General features: G+C 48.6%; 1 protein-coding gene across 6 annotated transcripts in view; it reads right to left on the reverse strand.

Annotated features, from left to right (window-relative positions):
• Positions 1 to 23,699, reverse strand: part of KCTD15 (potassium channel tetramerization domain containing 15) — a 387,504-nt gene that overhangs the window by 8,322 nt on the left and 355,483 nt on the right. For all 6 annotated transcript variants that reach the window (XM_077309658.1, XM_077309662.1, XM_077309661.1 and 3 more), the window contains 2 exons: positions 20,090 to 20,234; positions 7,113 to 7,418 (listed from right to left, as the gene is read on the reverse strand). In XM_077309658.1, coding sequence (XP_077165773.1) covers positions 7,113 to 7,418; positions 20,090 to 20,234 — 451 coding nt within the window. The remainder of the gene's footprint in view (positions 1 to 7,112; positions 7,419 to 20,089; positions 20,235 to 23,699) is intronic.

A 23,699-nucleotide genomic window follows, 5' to 3' on the forward strand; every position in this document is an offset into this window, starting at 1 on the left:
ACACTGACTGTTCCTGAACCAGAATGCAGAAAGTGGGGTGCCGACAGGGGAATGTGCTGCTGTGGACCCAACAGGGGCTGTTGTGATTTGGGAGTCACTGTTTCAGTGTGGCTTAGAGTCAGCGCAGAGGAGGGAAGGAAAGCCAGCCTGACGCCTCTCAAGTAGGGCATGAAATCCACAGCCCTCCCCGTGACTGCTCGGCCCCCAGCTCCTGGGATTCCGAGGTACAGCATCCTGCGTCTGCTCCCTTTCATTATCCCAGCGAACAGCTGTTGGCTGAATTCTCTTGCAACTCTCCTTTTAGGTAACCTGAGAAACTACCTAGAGCTTTAGTTATTTACTTCATTCATTCCCTGTCTTTCTCCTCAGTGGGGACGCAAAGCAGCTTGCGTTATTCTCCTCTCTTCCATTTCATCCTCGCGTCAACCCTGCAAGGTAGGTTAGGCTGTGAGTGTGTGATTGCCCCAAGGCCACCCAGGAAGCTTCCACGGCAGAGCAGGAATTTGAATCTGGATCTCCCAGGCCCTCGTTCAGCACTCTAACCACTGGCCACACCAGACCGGCAGTGAGATGTTTTGCTACGCATTCTGTGTTGGGAGTAGTTGGCCACGGGGAGAAGAGTCTTAAGCTTCACCAGAAATGTCCTCGGGGAGCCATTAGCTGCCCTTTATACTTACACCTCTCAATGGATGGAAGTTTCCCCAAGAGAGGAGACAATGGCTCCCTGGACTGTTTCAGGCTGGAAAATAGTACCTTGTTTGTTTGTGTGTGAGTGTGTGTGGGACATCTTAAGCCCCTTTTCCCTAAGGTTTCTATGTGAGTCTGGTCCCTGTCATGTCTAAATATGGAACTCTTGGCAGATTTCTGCTTTGGTCCTAGGCTTGTGAGCCTCCCCACTCACGGAGGGAGCAATTCTCCATGTTTCCTTGTTCACCATGGGAAAGAAGGGCTTCTTTCTGGGCCAGCTCTTTTGTTCTGGCTGCCTGGTCGGCAGCGAAGGCTGACGGTATTTCACCCTCTCAGGGGGAAAATCCAAATCGAAACCTCGCCCAAGCAATAAAGACGCAGCGATAAATTAAACAGTCGAGGATTCGCCCACAACCTTCTACCGATGCACCAAAGGAGCTGCTGTGCGTCGCCCAACGCCGGGCCTGGCCTGGCTTGCGTGATCTCACAGCCCGTCTCCAATGACATCACCGGACGCTGTGCAATCCCAACGTTTAAAGCAGGGCCACCCGTTCCCCGAGAAGGCGGCAAAGAAGCCCCGAGAGGAGTCCACAAGCGACGAGAAAGAGGCTGACGTTCACATCAGGCCTTTTTCTTCGACTGAGCCAGCAATATCAAAACACACAAGCCAGGCAGACAGGATCTTTTTAAAGCCTGGCATGCAGAACAAAGCGCTTCACTGAGCTACGAATGCGCCTGGAGGACTTGGCTGCAGGCTTTCGCCAACCGCTGAGGGAAAGAAGAAAAAAGGCAGAAAGGAAACCAGGACTCATCAATTTTTCCAAGGCCGAATCAATCCTAAAGTGGCACCCTGCCTAGCTGGCGCTGGAACTGGGTAGGGAGCAAGACGGCAGCCAAGCCCAGCGTAGGAAGCTGGGCTGGCACTGGGGGGAGGAACAGGAGGTCAGGACTAGGAGCCGGGGCTGACGATGGGCGCGGCTGCTCAGGAACAGCTGTGTCCATTAGGATGCTCCTCCCCTTGAGGGGGTGAGGCGCTGAGGAGTGTCCAGCGGAGGAAGCTACTCATCTCTGTCTCACCTGTTCAGGGCAAGGTCCTTGGAAAGAGCCACCATCTCACCTTCCTTCTCATCCTTAATTCATCTCCCTATCCATATTCCTCACTATGTATTTTGTGATAACGTGATTGTAAGATATGGCATTGTAGTGGAATTTTGAGTTTGACTCCCTGGCCTTGGGAAGTGACCAGCAATTCCCTGGGAGGAATGCCTCACAGTTGGATGGAGCAAGCAACATATGGAGAGGTGATAGCCTTTGATCTCTCTACCAGCAACACTTTGGTTTCTCTTTGTAAAGTACACTGAATTCTAGGGGATTGATTGGCTGTTTTGACAAAGGATTATCACTGGCTGTATCTGGTTGTGACACAGATGTAACAGAACTGATTTTTGCGATATATTCCCTGTCATGTAAGAAGATCATAGTCTGACGAAGGGTGCCTGTACTTGAAAGCTCACGCCTTGAATAAATCTTTGTTCTACTGGACTCTGATTTTATCATCTCCCTACTGGTGGCCAAGAATGGGAAGGGATATTTCTGCCTAGTTTTTCTACTTTGTTCAGAGTCCTCGATGGGCTGTTGGAACAGAATCTTGTGCATCAGGCAGATATTTCATGGGGCTGAGCGGATTATGACAGCTGTTGACCTCCCCTTGGCATCTCTGGCCACCCAGATCAGACCAGGAATCACAAACGGCTGAACGCCTGCTGGTCTGGCTCTTATCCTGTTAGCCAGTTGCGAAAACAAAACCAACTCTTCAAATGGACAGTTTGACAGTTTGTTTAACTGTATCCTAACAGTGCAATCACCCTTTGACGCCTGCGCATTCTCACGCAGCCCGAATCCGCCTGCTTGCTGCTCTACTCGACAGACAACCATTGAAATGGACAGTCACAAATCCTGTGTGCACATTTTGTATTTGCATAGACAATCCTACCAGTTGGTGTTCAGCTGCATAATCCTTGGCGGCACTAATGGCTGCCGGTCTGATTGGATCTGTGGCCTTATTGCGCATGTGCAGTTTTGCAAAAGCCCCACACAACACTGACTGGCAGGCCGTTAAGTGACAAACCCCAAAGACCCAATGATCACCTTCGATCATCAACTTCCAGTTGCGTTAGAGACTTTGCTTGCTGAATGTGTTTGATGCCAAATTTGCGGCATGCCTACCAGCTACGGGGATGGGTAACTTTAACATGACTACCCCCAAGATGGATGGCGAAGTGTAGCCAGTGACAGTTTACATTGTTTTCACCTTCCTCACACTCCGTCTGTAGAGCATCTGCCAGGCTTTGACTGGGGAACCTCCAACTGTTTTGGTGCTCCTGGAGGTGGAGCAGAGCAATCACCTGAGCAAGACTCCCTTCCCCAGAAACTCATTAGCTCCTTTTGTCCTGGCTGCAAAGCCTTCTGGTTCATAGAACCATAGAATTATAGAATAATAGAGCTGGAAGGGACCTCATGGGTCATCTAGTCCAACCCCCTGCACTATGCAGGACTCTCACATCCCAATCGCTCGTCTACTGTAACCTGCCACCCCCTTGAACCTTCACAGAATCAGCCTCTCCGTCAGATGGCTCTCCAGCCTCTTTTTAAAAATGTCCAAAGATGGAGAACCCGCCACCTCCCGAGAAAGCCTGTTCCACTGAGAAACCGCTCTAACTGTCAGGAACTTCTTCTGGATGTTTAGACAGAATTTCTTTTGCATTAATTTCATCCCATTCGTTCTGGTCTGTCTCTCTGGGGCAAGAGAGAACAATTCTGCTCCATCCTCCATATGGCACCCTTTTAAATACTTGAAGATGGTTATCAGATCCCCTCTCAGTCGTCTCCTCTCCAGGCTAAACAGGCCAAGCTCCCCCAGCCTTTCTTCATACGTCTTGGTCTCCAAACCCATCACCATCTCTGTTGCCCTCCTCTGGACACGTTTCAGTTTGTCAACATCCCTCTTCAACTGGGGTGCCCAAAACTGTACTCCAAGTGAGGTTGAACCTCAGTAGGTTCATCCCTGCCTAATCAGGTCCACCTAATCTTGAGCTCAAGGGCTTACATTCCCTGAGCTCCCAGGCTTCCTACCTCCTGCTCCTCTGCTGGACAACCTGTGGCCTGACTCAGGTCCACCCTGAACCAGGTTTCTTGCATGCGGACTACCTTGCAAATGCCATTTACCCCTGTCCAGCTTTTGTCTCTCTCGCACTTATCTCTTAATGCACTTCCAATAGTGCTCAATCCCTCTACCGAGTTCTTCCGTCATGACTTGTGCTTCCCAGACCCCCTGCCCAACACGCTCAATCCGGAAGAGTGTCGTCATGCCTTGGGTGCTCTCTAATAACTCAACTGTCGGAAGCCGGCTCTTCCACAAAGCAATGACCTCTTGCCCCTCATTTCTGAATGGAGCTGTCCGTTACTCTGCCCTGCTCTCATGGCAACCACAAGCACACTGTTCCCTCCAGTTTGGAGGGGTGGGTGGGAAATGAAGGCTTGGTAAATGTTGTCAAGAACAAGTCCTTGCTGCAGGAAAGAGCCACGCTGGTTTCTTTGCATGCACCCTGCTGCAGACAGAGGAGCAGGAGGTGCATTCAGATTTGGTCCCCACATCTGCTTCTGTGGCACAGATGGAGCGTGGGCGTGGGGAAAGTGTGGCAAAGAGCATGCGAGTCCTGCAGAAGATTCCCCAACTGATATTCAATTGTACAACTTTAGAGCATGTTGCAATTTCCCTCGGACATGGCACAAAAGCACTGGTTGGTTATATGACAGGGCAAGTCCCCTAAGCAGGAGCAACCCTTTGCCTGGGATGAATTCCTTTTACATTTTTCCCCCCAGTGAAATTAACCACCACGGTCATAATGAAACGATCTGAGCAGTGCAAAAATCCACAGCTTTTTCTTTGTGGTAGGTCCTGGGAACAGGTATGTGAAACGGCCTGAAAAATATTAAGGGTTTTCTTTTTGGCTGCTTCTGTACCTCGCCTTTCAAGAAGCTCTGGAAAACATCCGCAGGATCATCCCATCTTAGACTGTCGACATGCCCGAGGGGGAGATCACTTTACAACTCACCCGTCTCATGGAGTCATCAGCAGGGCCATCCTATGCAGAGCTGCACCCTTTTAAGCCCATAAAAGTCCATGGTTTTAGAAAGGTGTAACCCTGCTGAGGATTACACAGCTAATGAGCCCTGTGATTGAGAAACTGGGGCCTGAACCCAGCTCTCAGATTCAAATGGGTAGCCCTGTTGGTCTGAAGTAGCACAACAAAATCAGAGTCTAGTGGCACCTTTAAGACCAACAAAGATTTATTCAAGGCGTGAGCTTTTGAGTGCATTAGGAATAGTGCCAGCTCTCAGAGTACAATTCTTCGTTCCATTTTCCACTCAACGGAGTGGATCCCACAGACCGATTCCCCTGGCTGAGGTGCTCTGGTTTGGTGAACAGAGTTTTCCCGAGCACATAAGGGCTCTTGCATCATAGCCCTTGGTTGGCAGATACAAGAATCAGCTTCAAATAATTGCATGGGGGGTGGGGTGGTGGTGGGAGAGAAACGGGAGACTTCCCTTCACACCTGCGGTGACCGTCCTTGTTCTTTTAGGGTCTTTTCCACACAGACTCTTAACAAATACAACTTGTAATTCAGAAACTTGAAATATTCCAGCCAATCTCTATGGCAACGGCCTCACTCAACACACCTGTCCTTCTCAGGTAAGTCTGAGAGTGAATTTCAGAGATTCAGTTCACTTCAGTGCGACTTTGGCACGTGACTGCGAAGTACTTAACTTTTGCAATCTATGTTTTGTCACCAAGAGATTGTTCTCTAAATTTCCAGAGAGGTGAGAGCAGACGTTCAGCACACCTGGAACCACCAGATTTGTCATGGATTCCAGAAGACGAGTTGGTTGTTATACGCCACTTTTCTTTATCTGAAGGAATCTCAGCTTACAATCACCTCCCCTTTCTGCTCCCCACAACAGACACCCTGTGAGGTGGGTGAGACTGAGAGAGCCCTGATATTACTGAAGAAGAAGAAGATTTGGTTCTTGTATGCCACTTTTCTCTGCCTGAAGGAGTCTCAAAGCGGCTTACAATCGCCTTCCCTTTCCACTCCCCACAACAGACACCCTGTGAGATGGGTGAGGCTGAGAGAGCCCTGATATTACTGCTTGGCCAGACTCCACCTTGGGGGCCCCCTTATAAAGGGAAGGACTTCATGCTTCAACCACCTGACCCAACCATCTTCCCTAAGAGTCTGGAGGTGAACTTCCTGCATTACAGAGAAGACTTCTTCAGGCAGAGGTGGTCCAAAGTAGGACCTCTTCCCCAGTGGCTTCACGTGCTTCTTTTGCTCCTGGCTCCTCTTTGATTTCTAACTCTGCCCCTCCCATAGCTGTTCTAGCCAAGGATGTCACTGCCTCCTTCTCAAGAGGTGAAAGTTTCCAGCCGTCTGTCACATGGCCCAAGGTGGGCAATACCTGGCAGCCAGGCTTCCAGCTGCACTGGCCACGTGACCCAAAAATCCAAGCTGCTTTGGTCCCCGCTAATTAGCAAATGGCTGCCGAGGCAACTCAGCACCAAGGCCTTCTGTGGGGTGACCCTCCAGGGCTCTTGCTGTCTCTCCTGTGGGAAAACTCGTTGGGAACAGCAATTTCCCCAAAGGGCAAACAGACATCTCTTGCTTCTTCCTGCATCTCATCTCCGCCTGGTTATCTTCCTTCGTTTCATATGTTTAATTTTAAAGCCTTAAAGAAAAAGGCCCAAACCAAACCCTGCCAACCCCATAAAACCCCTTTGAGTATAAAGTGGAACACATTTTTGTTTAAAATACTCTGGGCAATTTTTATAGAACATCCTCTTGGAAAAAGAAAAAAAAAAACCGCAGGATCATTTTTTTTAAAGTCCATCCCGCAGGCTCTATCATTTAATTATGAGTGGGATATAAATTATGCATTTACACATTGTTGCATTTTCTATAAAGTGGCATAGAGAAGGGTGCCTTTTTTTTGTTTTGTTTTTTGTAGTTTTCCTGCTCTTTTTCTTCCTGGGGGCAATTTCGAAGGGAACAAAGAGCTGCGGGGTATGGCGTTGATGAAAAAATTAGCATTTGTCAGCCTAACAACATTATGAGATCAGCATGGCGCTAACGTACACAAAATCTGAATGTACTCCCACCCCCCCCAACCCGCTTAGAGTGAAAGGGGAAAAACAGCCCCCCTCCCAGTACCGCCATCTCACTAGGCAGAAAATGTCTCCTTGCAGTTTAAGCACCAGACAGAGGTAATTGGGCAGAAGGGAGTCATTTGCATACAGCCAAACGTGAAATAAAAGCAAGTTGTAAATGCCTGGGAATAGTAATAATAAAAAAAAAGCACCCCATTACCTGCACGGAATTCAACCGACAGTATCCGTTCAAAGGAAACCTAATGACGTGGGTGGGGTCCTGGTTCCAGCCAGCGTTGACGGAATTGCACATCACGTCGCCCGTCTCCGGGAAGATCTCTTCGATGAGCGCTTTCTCTCCGCTCAGCGCGATCCTCTCCCCGAGATCTGGCGTCACCCTTACGACCAAGCAGTCACAGGGCTGAAAATGCTTCCTTTGTTCCTTCTCTTGTTTCCACCGCTCCAGTTCCTTGATCATCGGCTGCAGCTGGTAGTACTTGGCTTCTTCATATAAAAGATTAAAGTCCTTCCGTAAGAGAGGAAAAAGAAGAAGCGAGAAAGGAAAAACGGCTTAGAAATGCTTATGGGCCTCTGTTAAACGTCTGTCATTCCCGCTGACCTACATACGGCAGGAGGCAACAGGTATCCAAATGGCCAAGAATCCAATTCCTCTCACTTGGCCAATCCTGGTCATCTTTGTGGTTTTGCTCTAGCAGACCTGGATGATTTGATAACCTTTCGTGGCATGACCCTTTGGGTCTGTTTTATGACTCACCACTGACTTATGGTGACCCTTGCTGGGTTTTCAAGGCAAGAGATGTTCCGAGATGGTTTGCCACTTCCTGCCTCTGCAGGGTGACCCTGATATCTTTGGTGGTCGCCCATCCAAGTATCAACTTGGGCCAACCCTGAGATCTGGGGTAGCTTCACACACACTAAATAGCCCACTTTCAACCCACTGTCAGAAGACCGGATTTTGCTGTGCAAAATGGTAACTGCTGATGTGGATCCAAACTGCATTATTTAGCAAGTGTGGAAATGCCCCTGGTGAGCTACAGCTAGATCAGGGTTTTTCAACCAAGTGTCGTGAAAACTGAAAGCGTTTCCCGAATGGGTGGGAGTTAATTAATTTTAAATATATATATATTTAATGTGTTGAACATTTATCAGGAGATATAACCATATATGGTAATGTTGACCCTCCCTCCCAAAATGGCCAATGGTGGGCCTGGAAGGGGTGGGAAGGGGAGGGACCCCAGGTGGGCGTGTCCACAGCTCTGCTTCCCAATCATATTCTGCACAATCATATCATTTCTGGGGTTTCTCAAAGCCTGAGGAAAGTTTCAGGGATTTCTCAATGGCAAAAAAGTTGAGAAAGCCTGGCCTAGATATTAAACCAAAATGCTGCAGCATAAACAGAACAGGGGATGGAAGAAGTGGTGTAGGAGTCACCCGTCCTGGCAGGCACCTGAAATGATGCACTTGCCCTGCTGCAATGAGAGAGCTGCCTTCTCTTGCACAACTATTAAAGCGACAGGAGCCATCTAGGAACCTTGCTGAGCACCTGAAGATACCTTGTGCCCATTCACACCCTTAGTGCATCAGGGTCAGTACTGTCTGTTCTGACTTGCAGGGCACTTCTAGGCTCTCAGGTGCTCCATGCTACCTGTTCCTTTCCACTAGGCGCACTGGGATCTGAACCTGCAACTTTCTGTGTGCAAAGCAGAAGCTCTACAATGGAGCGACAAATCACCCTTTATGATGCCTTCTGTTGCATCCTGTCAATCCAGGTCAGTGCTGTCTATTCGGACAGGGCAGTAACTCTGCAGCAACTCAGACAGAGCACTTTCTCATTACCTACACCCTGAACCTTTTAACTGGATATTCGGTTCAGGACCTTTTGCATGCAAAGCAGATGTTCTTGCACAAAAGCTTATAACCAGAGTTACATTTTGTTGGTCTTAAAGGTGCCACTGGACTCAAGCTTTGTTCTAACACTGAGGCAGTTACTCACCAGCTTCAACTGCATGAGCAATACACTGATACACCTGCACACATGCAAATAGGAGAGGGATGTGCATCTATTAAGTTCTTCTGTACTCTTTTCCCAACCAGAAATGACCTTGTGGGTTATTTTAAAGCCTGTTTCGAGAGAAAATCTGGTGCCACGAGGGATCTGTCTTTCCCTCTCCCCCACCCAGAAGGATTATGATACAGTTAAGCCCCTTCTTCTCCCACGTCATGGCAACTCAGATTCAAATCGGCTTTCAAGAGCCATGCAACACACCAGCCCAGCAGTCCTAAACCGAGCTACCCTCTTCCAAGTCCGCTGAAATCAACAGGCTTACAAAGGCATGATCTCACTCGGGAATATACAGAATCCCATCTTCTTGGGAGCTCTGCCCCTCAGCCTCTTCCGAGCTCTGAGTCCTGCTGTTGACCTCCTTGGCTCATCGGGGCAAAGTCAGATGGGTTGCTGGGATAACCGTGAATGAATGTCCCAAATGCTTTTATACTGTGAAATAGTTAGGTAGAGAAGACAATCTGGAGAGAGGCCGGTGGGGCACAGGGAACGTTTCTGTTGGTCCTTTCCCATCCTTTCCCTACTGCAAATGCCCCCTTCTGAGCTATTAACCTGTTTGGGGGTATTATCCAGGTTGCTTTTATGGTGCTTGCACATCCCCTGCACCCCGGGACAGACAGCAACTCTGGGGGAACACGGCACAAAGGGGAGGGGTGTGTCCTCCTACTTTTGGATCTGAGATTCAGTTCCTCCTCCTTCCTTGGAAACTACTGCATACCAATTAAAAATGCTTGGGAGACAAACCCATTTATGGACTTCTCAGCATCTTTTCTAGCTAGGATCTGTATACCCTAGAATCTTATTTTTTTTTTGCTTCCCTGTGTTAGGATTCTTTCCCAGGCCTCATCTTGCTCCTGTTCATTCCCATATTTTCGTTTCCCATGCAGGAGTTTACCTGCAAATGTCTCGGGCTCCCCCCTCCCCCCAAGCACTGCTCCAGGAACCCCAGCAGGTCAGCCTGTCTGCCCCAGAGCCTATGCTGCCACGGGCAGGAGACAAGACAAGACAGATTATCTCCGTTACCCCCCCAGCAACCCTATAAATTAGGCCCCAGATTATTACCTCCACACTGCAGATGGAGACAGAGGCTGGAGGAAGTGGCTCGCCTGGGGCCCCTGCGTATCTCCAGGCTGGGGATGAAACGTGAACGGGCAAGCTTCCTGGTTCACAGCCAAATCCCCGAGCCACGCTTCTCCTCCACAAGGACAAGAACCCTCCCAGCTGTCCATGGGAACCCAACTCACAGGCTGCCTACCGAAAAGGCAGCCTGAGGAATTCCCCACCGCAGAACAGCTTTTAAGACAAGGGTGAAGCGATATTCCTAAAGCGTTTCACAACCATCCCCGCAACAAGGGCTGCAATGGATTCAGCCCCTTTGCAGAGCAGATGAAGCCTCACTGCAAAGAGCAGTGGAATGAAAGGAAACGGCAGATCAACCAACAGAGGGGCTTGTTGGGGCTTGGAAGAGGCCTCCTCTGCACCTCGCGGAGGCTTCCCTTGCATCTGCGGGGTTATTCCTGGTGACGTCTGGTGGTTTCTGCATTTCGTTAGACTGAATGAGATCCCTGAGGACCTGGGGTGCTGTTAAGCTGCTCCCTCTTTTACGAGGCTGCCTGACGGGAAGGGAGGAGATCCTTGTTTTAATCTCTTCCTATGCTCCTTGGGGATAAACCATCCAGTCGCCGGAGGATAAGGCACCGGGCGTTTCTCCTCTGTGCCTCTGCAGTCACGCCTCTCTTGCTGCCACCCAATAAACTGTAGTATATTCACCCACTCAGTTCCAAGGTCTGGGTACAGGGAGTGGGGGAGGGCCAATGGTGCTGCAGTTGCACCCTCTTGCCCTGAAGTTTAAAATTTCAGGAAGAGTCAAGACTGCCCCACCCAAAGCTTCTGTTTTTGTACAAGGCAGAGGGTGGAAGGAGAGGGATTTCTAAGGGTCTTCACCCAAGGCTGCCAGTTCTGGGCTGGGAACCAATCTTGGTCGTGTGGAGATCAAATTGTAATAGATATCTAGGCGTCATCTGGAGGTTGGCAACCCTATCTGCAGCACGGTTTATTGATCCCCCTCCTCCAACAATGCAAGCAATGAAAAAGATTCACAGCTAACTGCTAGGAAAGTCAGAACAGGGCCTACTATTTATTCACATCAGCTGCGGCTCTCCAGGGTCTTTCCTAGCCCTGTTGCCGGAATTAAGCCCAGGACTTCAGAAAAAGCACCTGCAACTTGACTATTGCCGCGTTTCTTCTGTGTCTTTTGGCCAAGAGCGGTTGTGTCACTGTCAACAATGTGACACCCAACCAAGGCTTCAAAGGCAGGCTCTGGAATTTGTTTCTTTGTCTCTGCTGCATCCGCCTCTGCCAATCTGATCCTGCTCGTCTGATATGGGTGTGCTTGACACCCACTTTGCGCTGGTGAGTCAGGAAGGGAAGCGGCTGAGAAGCCAGCCCGGTGAATGCTGACAATGGACATTTAAAGGTGCAGCAAGAGAAAGCCAAGTCCTGGCACTAGGGAAACTGAGGATGCAAAGAAGCTGGAAGCATCTAAAAAGTGAGCTTGTGTACAAGCTTGTGAACTCCAACCTGTGGCTGGCCCTGCTCAGGAACTGTGGACTTGAACCAGGAGCCCTGAGGATCAGTTATTGTTCTCAGGCATATTGTCACAAAAGCCCAGAATTCTCCTGGCTGGAGGACTTCTAATGCTTGCAGATGTGCTGCTCACCATTCACTTTGGGCCAGATGCTGATCCAGGAGACTGTGTCCCCGTTTTCTACGGAAGATGAGTAGCCTGCGCGTCCAAAGGTATCTGCCCAGCTTTGGTTTGGCATCCATGAATTGGTTGCTCACTCTCCCAGGTACTGCATAACCCCTTCAGGGATCAGAAAACAACAGCGGAAAAGAAGTCAATGAGACTTCCTTTCAGTTTGACTCCCCCCCCCTCTCAGAATCACAGAATCATAGAGTTGGAAGGGGGCATAGAGGCCATCTAGTCCAACCCTCTGCTCAACGCAGGATCAGCCCTAAGCATCCTAAAGCATCCAAGAAAAGTCTGTATCCAACCTTTGCTTGAAGACTGCCAGTGAGGGGGAGCTCACCACCTCCTTAGGCAGCCTATTCCACTGCCGAATGTACTTAGAATCATAGAGTTGGAAGGGGCCCTACAGGCCATCTAGTCCAACCCCCTGCTCAACGCAGGATCAGCCCTAAGCATCCTAAAGCATCCAAGAAAAGTGTGTATCCAACATTTGCTTGAAGACTGCCAGTGAGGGGGAGCTCACCACCTCCTTAGGCAGCCTATTCCACTGCCGAATGTACTTAGAATCATAGAGTTGGAAGGGGCCCTACAGGCCATCTAGTCCAACCCCCTGCTCAACGCAGGATCAGCCCTAAGCATCCTAAAGCATCCAAGAAAAGTGTGTATCCAACATTTGCTTGAAGACTGCCAGTGAGGGGGAGCTTACCACCTCCTTAGGCAGCCTATTCCACTGCTGAACTACTCTGATTGTGAATTTTTTTCCCCTGATATCTAGCCTATATCGCTGTACTTGTAGCTTAAACCCATTACTGCGCATCCTCTCCTCTGCAGCCAACGGGAACAGCATCCTGCCCTCCTCCAAGTGACAACCTTTCAAATACTCCCATTCGAATAAGTCAGATCCTGCAGGGAGTTGGTGGCCGGCTCCAGAATCACTGGAAAGGGGTTTCCAGCCAGCTATGGCGTTTCTCTTGGCCAACAGATACTACAATGACAGCAGGCTTCTCTCTAGTGTAGGCACATATTCACCGACTCTGGTGCATCTGGACAAACCTTTCCCACAAGATGACTGGCTAAGACTGGCAGACAGTGGCCAGTTTGTGTGGAGAACAACATTCCTCTGGCTTCATGAAGCAGCTGAGTCATTCTGGTGTAACACTCTGAATCCAGAAGATGTAATAATTCTGGGAATTTGGAACTTGGGATAAAAGGCACCCGGCAGAAGTGAGGAACGGTGGTTATTCTGCTGGGCGTAATCCAGGTCAGAAGGGTGTGGCCCGGCAGGTTTATCTGCGCATGAAGCAGCATAATATTGAGCCTGACCATTGGTCTATCAAAGGGTGGGACATTACGGAGGTGAATATAATGCTTCTTAGCCTCCATACGTTCCTTGTGCTGGTTAGCTGCTGGTTGTCCACCAGGGTATAGCACTTTTTAGGTTGGGGAATCCACTTTTTGCGAGAAAATGGTGTATGTAGCAAAATGTTTACTGCCCAGACGTGGGATGCGGGTGACCTCATGTGAAATGCCAGGAATACAGTGTCTGCAAAAGGTAAGGATGATGCTATATTTCTGGTGTGCGCAAAACCTGTTAGTATTGCCTATGAACCCAACCTGCACCTGTTAGATAGTGCATTATCCGATGTGTGCGGAAAAGCAAGCTTTTAGCCCAATCCTGTCAGATTCCTTAGGATCTCCCAGCTACATAACACACATGCCATATGATAAATAAATAATAAATAATAGCATTGCCCACTTTGACGAGCAGCAGGGTCTCAGGCCAATGTCTTTGCCATCACCTACCATCTCAGCCTTTTAAATGGTGATTCTGGAGACTGAATCTGGGACCTTCTGCACATAAAACAAGTGCTCCAGTAGGGAGCCATGGCCTTTCCAAGTATCCACCATAAACACAAGCTACCACTTTTTTTTTAATTGCCAAGTCACAGATGACTTTTGACAATCCAATTTTCGAGGTAAGAGATGTTCAGAGGTGGTTTGCCATTGCCCGTCTCCACATCACACCCCGTGGGTGCCTCTGAGGTCTCCCATCTAAACCCTAGCCAGGGCAGACCTTGCTTAGCTTCTGAAATCTGACAAGAGAGGGCTAGCCTGGACTATCAGGGCTTCCCACTCTTGGATCACATGAAACTTCCTTGTATGTCACCTACTTCCAGGTAAAAAGGATCAGGTGATGCAGGGGACTGACCTTGGGGGCTTCTGCATGCAAATCAGATGCTTTGCCACTGTTCCCTAGATGAAGCTTCCTTATACCAGGTCAGACCATTGGTCCGTCAAGTTTATAGTACTGTGTATTTTGACTCAGAGTCCTTCTTCAGGCTCTCAGGTCTTTCCCAACATCTTCTACCTGACCTTTTTACCTGGAGATGTTGGAGATTAAATCTGGGACCTTCTGCATGTAAAACAGGTGCTCTGCTTCTGAGCAGGGACTCCTCCCCAAATCCAGATCTATGCAGCCAGCCAGGCAAAAGACAGGCACCAATCAAATCAAAATCATACACTGAACACATGAAACTGCCTTATGTGAAATAAGACTGCCAAAAGACTTTTCAGCCAAAAGACAGCTCCCCAAACAGCCTGCCATTATCAAAAGACATAACAGATGACAATTAAATTTCAGTAAAAAGGTTTTCTAGGGAAGGGGATTGTTAGTTGGCTGCTACTTGCCTCCTTCTTCTGATGTGAAAATCAAGATAACAAAGTGGAAACACACACAGGAGGATGTATAAAAGCAGAGGATGTCTACAAGCAGGGACCTCTATTATGCTTCCAAGAGACCTTGTGCTCTGATTGAATTTTTTTTGTCGCATGCAATTATTACTGCAAAGCTGAAGAAGTCTCATGACGAAACTAGACATTACCTAGAAGTCCTGCCTTGATGACTCTGAAGACAACAGCTTCTCTTGGTGTTTAATATTAGCCTCTAGCAGGCACACAGGAATTCTTCTGCTAACTGCAAGATTTATTGAGCCACATGGTCCCACTCACCTCTTGTGTCCCTCCTGATGGCCTGTGCAATGGTAACTGGAAACTAGGGGGGAGGCATCAGCTGCATTTGGATCCAGGTGCAATGAAAAGGGTGTGTTGGAGGGACTGTAGCTCAGGGGTAGAGCCTCTGCTTGGCATGCAGAGGGTCCCAGGTTCAATCCCCAGCATCTCTAGTTAAAAGAACCAGGTAGGAGAAGATGTGAGCCTGAGACTTTGGAGAGCTGCTGCCCACCTGAGTAGACAATACTGAACTGAATGTCTTACTTAGTAGAAGGCAGTTTCATGTGTTCAGTCCATGAGTCTGATGCGATCGGTGCCTGGCTGCTTCCTGACTGGTCTTGTCTCTTCCTGAAGTAAATTTTAGATTCCTGCTACCACCGTTGCATAGCATGGGGGTGTTGGAGTTGGGCTCCTGGTGCTAAAAGGTGCTGGTGGGCTTGAGGTGCAGGCTCCTACTTCAGTGAGAGCCCAGTCATAATGCAAACTGGCTGTCTCAGATGGTGGTAGAATTGCTCTGGCAACTAGTGAAACCTGGGCAGTGAGTACATAGCCTGTCCCATGACATCACTTCTGGGGGGAAAAAAAAACTGGAAATGATGGTGGGTAACTCTAGGAACCACCAGAAAGTCTATGATTTAACACAGAGCTTCTGGTGATTCCTAGAGCTATGAGCAGTCACTTTGGGGGTTTTCTCCATAAATGATGTTGTGGGGCATGTGCCATTTCCCCCCACCCCCTTCTCTCTTGCTGTTGCTTGGAGCGGTAGTTGACAATGTGGGTTATTGGAGGGAGGCCTGTCACGATAGAGCAGCCTTTCTCAACTTTTTTAGCATTGAAAACCCCCTGAAATACTCTTCAGGCTTCGAGAAATCCCAGAAGTGATGCAATTGTGCAGAACATGGTTGGGAAGCATAGCTGTGTCCATGCCCACCTGGGGCCCCTCCTCTTCCCACCCCTCCAGGCCCTTCATTGGCCATTTAGGGAGGGAGGGCGGGTCAACATGACCATATATAGTTATATCACCCAATAAATGTTGAACAAATTTTTGAAATATATTAAAAATTAATTAACTCCCACCCTTTAGGGAAATCCTTCCAGGACTGTTAAGAAATCCCACGGTTTCAGGAAAGCCTGCTGCAGATGGTGCCTGGCCTTGAGGTTCAACCACCAGAAGCAAGCCCCAGTGACATGAACACCATCCAGCATGACACTGTTTTTGGAGCTCTCACGTCAATTTCAGTGGACCTTATGAAGGAGGACTTCTCAATGGATTGTACCCCATTTAATTCTTCTTTGGAGGTAACACATTTCCTCTCTTTCTAGCATTTTTGTGCGAGTCTTGCTCTTCCTCCATGGAAATTAGGGCAGTGTGCGTGGCTCTCCTTCTGCCATTTTTATCCTCCTAACAACCCTGGACACTAGGCTAGCCTTTGACAGATTGACTAGTCCAAGTGGATATTTATCGTGTGGTGTGTATAGTGTAGCCAGGAGATCTGAGGACTGTCTGGCAGCCAGGCATGGGATGCTTAGAGATGGCCTGCCACTGACTGGCTCCACATCATGATCCCCTAGTGTTCTTTGGAGGCCTCCCATCCAAATACTTACCAAGACCCTGCTTAGTTTCCGAGATCTGGTAGGATTGGGCTTGCCTGGGCTATCCAGGGCCCATTCCGCACACATAGGATAGTGCACTTTCAGTGTGCTTTGGCAGCTGGATTTTCCTGTGCAGAACAGGAAAATATACTTCTAAAATGCACTGAAAGTGCATTTTTATTGCGTGCAGAACAGGCCCAGGTGAGGAATCCGAGTGGAGATCTGAACCAACTATATCACCGTAAGGCCTGTTGACTGTGCAATAAGCGTTTGTTGTTGTGGGGTTGGAACCAGGCTCTCCCAGGCCCTATTCCCACATAATCACAACATACAGCCTCCTCTGACACCATGTGCACCCACAGACCCACGTACATCCACTGTGAGTAAACATGGCTGTGTAATCGGTCCACCCTGTTTTTTTGTTTGTAACAGGGAACTTGTCTAGGAACAGGGGACACACTATGCTCTCACAAGAGAACAAATGCCGTCTAGGGCTTGGAAGTACAGAATGCTCTGCACACGTATTAGGGATGCAGGTCAACCTCAAAGTTCACCCGCACCAATTGCCTTTGCTATGTAGGACACATTGGCACCCATTTGACTCCCCATACTACAGCACCAAGCAACAGGAAAGACTCCCAGCCAGTAATTACAGCTGTATTTAGAATTCGCAAGCACATGTATTAACTATTAGGAGAAGGAGCTCTCGAGAGGGGGGCCTGTCAAAAGCAGAACACTTTCAAGTCTCCTCTTATTAGCAACTGGAATGGTAGTTAATATTCACCGTAAACACACCAGTCAGATGCGATAATAAAGATTCGCTAGCTAGCAACACATGCACGGCTGTCTCTGGGGCTCGCTGAGCACGAAACTGCAGTCCCAAAAAGAAATTCTCAAAGTATTCTAAAGCAGTGGTCCCCAACCTTTTTATCACCGGGGACCTGTCAACGCTTGACAATTTTGCTGAGGCCCGGGGGGAGGGTAGTCTTTTGCTGAGGGACGTCGTCGCCGCTGCCGCCACCGGAGCCTCTGCTCCACTTGCTCCCCTGCCGCCACCCCTGGGGGGCGCTGCCGCCGCTCCCCTTCCCGCCGCCCGCTGGGGGGCGCTGCCAGCAGCAGCTGTGCAGTGCCACACCGAGGAGGAGCCCCAGCCATGGCGGCTCCAAAGATGATCCGGGGGCAGAGCAGCCCCCGAGGCAGCAGCCAGGGGGGAGGATGAGGAGGAGCCGCAGACCGGTACTGACTGATCCATGGACCGGTCCCAGTCCCCGGACCGGGGGTTGGGGACCACTGTTCTAAAGGGTCCCACTGCAGCCAGGGGTATGAGGAACAGTCCATTCCTCATGGGCTGTTTTTCCTGTTAGCTCAGCGGCCTAAATGTCAACCTCTGCAATCTCCCGTCTTGGCTTCCTCATCTCTCCCTTGCTGTTCTGGATATGCAGATTCCCAAAACGATGGGGGGCATGAATGGGAAACCTCATTTCGATCACTGCATGCCTTGGAGATCTGGCTGCAAGCTGATGCACCACTGTGTGCAGGACTATGGCTTTCGAACATGACCGCTAGCATAGTTTAGGACCTGGCCTAGTTTTGGGAAGGGGCCACTGGACCATCAGAGACAGATGACCCACATGGTGACTTCAAATGCCCTATTTCCCGCACTCCATTCCTCGTTCCCACTTTATAGTTCATTTGCTTACCTGGACAGTGATGCTCTGCATGTCCACTGTGCATATACATGTCTGACATGAGGGTCCCAAATGCAGGGCCAAATGCAGGGCCACTTCCCAGAATTCTCTCCTTTCCAAAATAAAGGGGATGGGAATGAGCTGACAATTTGTTTGCACAGCCTGTGAGCACGACCCTCATGTCAGACATTAGCTAAAGTGTTCTGCACACCTGCACTCATAAGGATGATCCACAGCCAAGATGAGCATATGACCTGGTGCACCTCATCTCACCTACTTTAACTCTCATGTTAACTCTGCATCATTCACTCAGTGACCATCTTACCCCACTCCTCCTGGCCAGGGTACATCTTCAACAAACCCTACTTCCCCCTTCATCTTTGTCGCTGCTATTCCACTCCCCCTATAAGCCAAACTGTGGCTTTCCAGATGACCATGGACTACAATTCCCACGAGCCCCTGCCAATACAAGGCAGGGTCTCATGGGAATTGTAGTCCATATACATCTGGAGTGACAGAGTTTGGCCACCCCCTGCTATAAGGTTTCTGAGCCAGGACTCCCCTGCAACTACGCTGAGAAAGGCACACTCTGGATGCTGTTTGGTTCTGATGGAACAATCCTGTTTCAGCGAAGCCACTGGGCTGACCCTCGACTCTAATCAGCCACTTCACAAAACCAAGGCTCACCCCTCCCTGCCTGATACTCTTGAAAAGCAATATAGTTGAAGCTCTTTATCTCTCTGCAAATGGCAGGTGAGATGGGAAAGGATTTGCCTAGCTCCAAAATGCCAGCACATAAAACAACTTTCAGCACTGTGCCAGACTTCCCCCCTCCAACCCCCTCTCTCCTCTTTGTTTTGTATTCAGAAATGCCAAATCATTTATCCCCCGGCCCTCAAGTGTCGTCTGATATGAAATTAATCATGCCGCCAGCTTTAAAAGATTGCATGAAGCCGTATTTATCCAAAACGCGACGTGGAAAGGGCCACAATTCACTGCTCTGGTACAGATGCCGAAGAAATAAGTAAGGAGGCTCTTGCTTCAGCAATCTCCATCCGTTCGAACTTGGTATGAACGTCTCGGAGGAAGATGTCCCTTAGCCGTGCGATGGGTTGGATCTAGCTTTGTTATGGGGAGTGGAATTTATTTTTTGCAAAATTAACTTAGAAATTAATCTTTAAAGCCCTAAACCAGGGGTAGTCAAACTGCGGCCCTCCAGATGTCCATGGACTACAATTCCCAGGAGCCCCTGCCAGCGAACGCTGGCAGGGGCTCCTGGGAATTGTAGTCCATGGACATCTGGAGGGCCGCAGTTTGACTACCCCTACCCTAAACGGTCTGGAACCTTCGTACCTGGGAGACTGCCTTCTCTACTACGACCCGCTCCTGAAATCTGCAATTAGGCGCACAAAATCTGCTCAAAATCCACAGCCCCAGAGAAGTGAAACTGGCCTCAACGCTTTCCCGAGTGAGATCAGGGCTCTTTGGAACTTAAAACAGTTCTGCAGGGCCTGCAAGACAGATCTGTTCCAGTGGGCCTAATGGTCGCAGACCATTAATACCACCAATAAATTGGCATCCTTGCGCAACCTCCAGACCTCTGTATGCCATTCAGTAGTTACAACAAAGCACTTTATCTCTCTCCTCCTCCCTCCTACTGGGGTTTTTGTATTGTTTTTAATGCAAATTTGATGGTTTTAAAACTTGTAACATGTTTTAATTGTTTTATCCTATGATATATGTTGCAAGCCAACCTGAACTGGATTGTTGGATTACAGGGAGAAACCGAGCAAAGCGGAATTAAGGAACTTTCTCTCAGCAATGCTAACAGGATCCAACCAAAAATTTTGTAGGTGAAACCAGCCCGGATTAAGGTTTGATGAATTTGGAAACTGGGCTTGATCGCAGCCTTCACATGCTACAGTTCCTGAAGACCATTTTATGCAATTTGCAGGGGGGTCTCTTGTCATTTACTGGTTCTTAAGTGGGGCGTTTCAGTCGCTGCATACAAAAGAATACACTTCGAAATAAACGAATGGATAAGACGATTACAGGCTCCTGACCTGTCTTACCTTAAAGTCTTCGGGGAGCAGCAGTTTCGACGTTCTTAAGAAGCTTAATATGTATCTGAAAATTTCACCGTCCCGATCAATGAAATAGTGTTGTTTTAAACTGTCCAAGACAATAGGTTCTGTGCCATTAAACAGACGGCTTATTCTGGAAGGGAGGGGAAAAAGAAGAAAAGGGTAGGCAGGAGGCGCACAGTAGATCTTGCAATTGTCACCGAATCACGCGAAGTTTGCCAGAAAGAATTGTCAGAGTTTTGCAAAGTTCGGAGGGAGGACTCTGCAGAATTCTCTCTTGCATGCTCAGAACAATCCCCTCACATGGTCAACCTGTGGTCCTCCAGATGTCCATGGACCACAATTCCCATGAGCCCCTGCCAGCAAACGCTGGCAGGGGCTCATGGGAACTGTAGTCCATAGACATCTGGAGGACCACAGGTTGACTACCCTTGGATTAAAGGAATCTCGGGCTCCAGGATAGAAGTGAGCACTCAAAACAAAAGAAAGACAAAACCAGCCTGGGAGAGCAATCCAGATGGCTGGGGAAATTAAGCAATCACTGATGCGCATGGCAGACCTTTGGTCAGTGTGGGACCAATAAACTTCGACACTACATAGATCGCGGGTGTCCTGAAAAAAAAGTAGCTGCCTTTTCCTGGAGAACTTCTCAAACTTTTTATGGTTATGTTAGGACATGATTGAAATACACAGCTGAAAAACACATTTTTGACAAAAAAAAGATCATCTTTGACCTTCTCCTAGGGACAAATTTGTCATAGATTGGAGGGGGGGGGGGGGAGAGAACAGAACCATGCATGCCATTAACTAATTGGCTCATGAGGATTCCCTTTTGCGCACTGCTGCCTTGAAACTATCTGTTTTTCTCCCGACATTCCTTCCGTTGCCAAATGTGACTCAAATTTCAAACATCTCTAAAGACTTTTCTCTCTCTTCCTGCAAAAGGAATACCTCCAGCCTCTTCGCCTTTCCCTCCCAGTTTAGTTTTCATCTCTCAGGAAGCAACGGGGTCCCACCGGAGCTGCTGCAGTTTGGGGTGCGATTTTGTATTCGGGTAGTTTGGGGACAGGCTGGGTGCCTCCTTCCTGCATGGCCCAGATAGAGGAGGCTCTTTTTGATGTCGCATTGTTCTCCCACTTCATGCATAATTTTCTTTCCGGTATCGCTCCTAAATCTCGTGTTTCCAGTTTCTTCTAATTTAGTAATCATCTTCAGATTTCATTAGTGTGCCATCTACTCTCTTTTGGATTAATTACAGAGATATTTAATATCGCTGGAGCTCTCGTGATTCCCAGCTGAACACCAGGGGAAGATTCTGTGCCTTTGCTGGGATTTACAGTTTGTGGCTGGTCACTCCCTCCCTTGTTTATGACCTGCCAACCAATGTTCTAGGTAGGCAAACACACATTGAATTGTCTGGGACAGAATGAATGTGGAAAGTGTGTGGTGTGCAATGTGGAAAGTGTGCGGTGTGCAGTGTTTTCTGCTCCATACTGCCCCACCCAACCACAAATTTTGGATTTAATTTGAGAGCTAGTTTGGTGTAGTGGTTAGGAGTGCAGACTTCTAATCTGGTGAGCCGGGTTCGATTCTGTACTCCCCCGCATGCAGCCAGCTGGGTGATCTTGGGCTCTCCACAGCCCTGATAAAGCTGTTCTGACCGAGCAGTGATATCAGCGCTCTCTCAGCCTCACCCACCTCACAAGGTGTCTGTTGTAGGGAGAGGAAAGGGAAGGCGACTGTAAGCCGCTTTGAGACTCCTTCAGGTAGAGAAAAGCGGCATATAAGAACCAACTCTTCTTCTTCTTTTAAAAAAATAACTATTTGCTTGGAAATTCTTGTTCTTACAGGATGTGGGCAGCATCTCCTGTTCCTGACCCCAGGAAACTCTAGATATGACAGGCTCTGGACTTTGTACAACAACACATTTCTTATAGCTAGCATGCACACATAAAGCATGGCTGGCATGCCGCATCTCTGGACATGTATACACTTTCTCCTGATGTTTGCATAGCAACTGTGAATGCCATGAACACTGTGAAACTGTTCTCACCTGAGAGGAAACCCAAATTTCTTGGGCATCCTGGCAATCTTGCCAGTCCCTCTCACCCACTGCCATCCCGAGCCCCTGACCAAAGAAGTACAGGCTTAGACCAAGGGTGCATGAGGGACCTGGAGTAGAGAAGGAATGGCAGAGCTTCGTCTCATTTATCTCTGAAGCTAAGCAGGGTGGGTACTTAGATGGGAGAACACCAAGGAAGGCTCTGCAGAGGAAGGCAATGGAAAACCACCTCTGTTTATCTCTTGTCTTGAAAGCTCCTTAGTGGAGACCCCAGACATTGCTTGCAACCTGATGGCACTTCAATCTGTTTGTTGTTTGGTTCCATCAGCTCGCTTCTGACTCACGGACGACTTTATGAACAAAGGCTCGCCATCTTATCCTGTCTGCAGTCATTTCTTTAAGCTTTCGTAAGGTCAGTCCTCTCTTGTCTTTGATTCTATCCATCCGTCTATTTTTTTTTCTACCTCCTCTTCTGGTTCCTTAAGTCTTACCAAGAATAATCATCCCCCCCCCCCCAGTTGTACAGAAGACATCTGGAGCAGATTTACTGCTTTAATGTCTTCAGCCAATATTTGGCCATGCTGTTTATGTGATAGTGGTTCTACAACCCATTCCAAAGCACAATTGAACGGCAGACTGGATGCTGCTCAGCTGAGTTAAAGGTATCCCCTGTGCAAGCACCGAGTCATGTCTGACCCTTGGGGTGACGCCCTCTAGCATTTTCTTGGCAGACAATACAGGGTGGTTTGCCAGTGCCTTCCCCAGTCATTACCATTTTATCCCCCAGTAAACTGGGTACTCATTTTACCGACCCCGGAAGGATGGAAGGCTGAGTCAACCTTTAGCCAGCTGCTGGGATCAAACTCCCAGCCTCATGGGCAGAGCTTCAGACGGGGGGCTTAATTGATGGACAGTCTGCCTAAGAGACGAAAGCAGTTCAGTCCTCCTCTCCCCTTCCTTCATTTTATCTCCCAGACCCTGGGAGCAGCCCTCTGAGTAATACAAGCCTACCGCATCCAGAACTACTCCGTGCCACGGTCAATCTTGGACTGTACCATTTCAAAATGCAGGCAGAGAACTACAGACGGGTTTAACCATTTCCTCATTATTATTATTTTTCTTTTTAAACTCAAACCTTCAGCACACTCAAAAACTAACACGGGAAAAAGGCTCAGCAACAACCTCACTGATGTTCTGGCTTTTGTACATGGAGAAACATTCACGTTTTACAGATAACCCTTCAGGCTGCCGAATACTGTTTAGTTCAGTTTTCTTTTAAGCCACTGGTTGTTGGTTTATGGCTTGTTTTAACATAGATAATTCCTATATTGTTGTCGTCCCCCCCCCTCTCCCAAGATTTTATTGTATTGTTTATGAACTGCCTTGAGAGGTTCTCTGGAGAGGCGGCGGATACATTTTGTGGATTAATAAATAAATTCCAACAGAAGTGGCAGGCAGGCAGGCAGGCAGGCAGGCTATCTTACGTGACATTTCTGATCATGCTGACGAAGATCCAACCGCACAGTTCTGAAGACG

Source organism: Paroedura picta, chromosome 14 (genome assembly GCF_049243985.1).
Source record: "Paroedura picta isolate Pp20150507F chromosome 14, Ppicta_v3.0, whole genome shotgun sequence".
NCBI classification, from domain to species: domain Eukaryota; kingdom Metazoa; phylum Chordata; class Lepidosauria; order Squamata; family Gekkonidae; genus Paroedura; species Paroedura picta.